This window comes from Piliocolobus tephrosceles, unplaced genomic scaffold, assembly GCF_002776525.5.
Source record: "Piliocolobus tephrosceles isolate RC106 unplaced genomic scaffold, ASM277652v3 unscaffolded_4137, whole genome shotgun sequence".
NCBI lineage: Eukaryota > Metazoa > Chordata > Mammalia > Primates > Cercopithecidae > Piliocolobus > Piliocolobus tephrosceles.
The window spans coordinates 1-1,350 of record NW_022325832.1 but is presented as its reverse complement, the minus strand read 5'-3'; the positions used below and the strand labels follow the sequence as shown (position 1 = coordinate 1,350).

Below are 1,350 nucleotides of genomic sequence, written 5' to 3'. Positions count from 1 at the left end.
CATGCATGCACGCACACATACATATGCACACACGCACGCACACACATGCACATACACACACACACAAACTCTGCACTTTCCAGCCTTCGTGTCTTTGGCTGCACTGCTCCCGGCAGAGGGAAGGCACTCCTACGCCCCCATGTCTGTCTTTCCTTTACTCTCACCACCTCAATCTCGCTGTTGCCCCTGTGGGGGGCTCACCTGGCCGTACGGAAGATAAGGCTGCTGCCCAGGCCCCTCTCATCCTCGTGGAGACATTGGAAGGCCATCAGGAGGCTGTAATCCAGCACGTTGAGCTCCCGGAGGAAGGTGGTGTCCAGTTCCATCTGGCGGAGGAACCAGTTCCGCTGGGGCCCTGCCGGAGCATCAGTGCCCCAACCTGAGCGCTCATCATGTGCCAGCCACGGTGCTCCACACACTCTGCCCCGTGACAGCACGTGGAATTACTTTCCCCATCTCACAAATAAAGAAACTCATCTGCCTTGGTCACCTAGCTAGGAAGTCATGGAGCCTGAATTTGAACTCTGCTCTGCCTGATTCCAGAATCTGGGCTCTTTTATTTTTATTTTATTTTTTGAGACGGAGTCTTGCTCTGTTGCACAGGCTGGAGTGCAGTGGTGCCATCTCGGCTCACTGCAACCTCTGCCTCCTGGATTCAAGCGATTCTCCTGCCTCAGCCTCCTGAATATCTGGGATTACAGGCGTGTGCCACCACGCCCCGCTAATTTTTGTGTTTTTAGTAGAGATTAGGTTTCAGCATCTTGGCCAGGCTGGTCTTGAACTACTGACCTCGTGATCCACCTATCTTGGCCTCCCAAAGTGCTGGGATTACAAGCATGAGCTACTGCGCCCAGCAGAAACTGGGCTCTTAATGACTCAGGCAGAGGGCAGCAGGGACACCCTTCTAAACTTCACCCTGAATGAAGGAGGGGCAGGCAGTGACCACCCTCGTGACTCACCCAGGTTGATGGTCTTGCCCTGAAAGTTGAGGTCCTTCAGCACCAGAACAATGGGGCTGCCCTCAGGGGCGGGATCCACCCAGCGGCTCACCTCGCAGCCTTTGATGTCATACCTGAGTGAGGCGACAGAATTCAGCTTTACATAGATTTGAGACACACAGAGAATCTCACAAGAGCTTCCAGTGACTACTTATGTGCACTAAACTATTACATAGATCATCCCCAATCCTCAGCACAACCCTGGCCTTTCTTTCTTTCTTTCTCTTTCTTCCTTTCTTCCTTCCTTCCTTTCTTTCTCTTTCTTTTCTTTCTTTCTTTCTTTTTCTTTCTTTCTCTTCCTTCCTCTTTCTTTTTTCTTTCTTTCTTTCTCCTTTCTCTTTCTCTCTCTCTC

The 1,350-nt window shown here is 51.5% G+C and overlaps 1 protein-coding gene across 1 annotated transcript; it reads right to left on the bottom strand.

The window, feature by feature from the left end:
* Positions 1-201: 201 nt before the first annotated feature.
* On the bottom strand, positions 202-1,072 carry LOC111532453 (phosphatidylinositol 4-phosphate 5-kinase-like protein 1; the record flags this gene model as incomplete). The annotated part of the gene is made up of 2 exons (XM_023199573.1): positions 202-355; positions 960-1,072. Coding segments are annotated over 2 exons (267 nt in total), but the record flags the coding sequence as incomplete, so codon positions are not given.
* Positions 1,073-1,350: the final 278 nt, after the last annotated feature.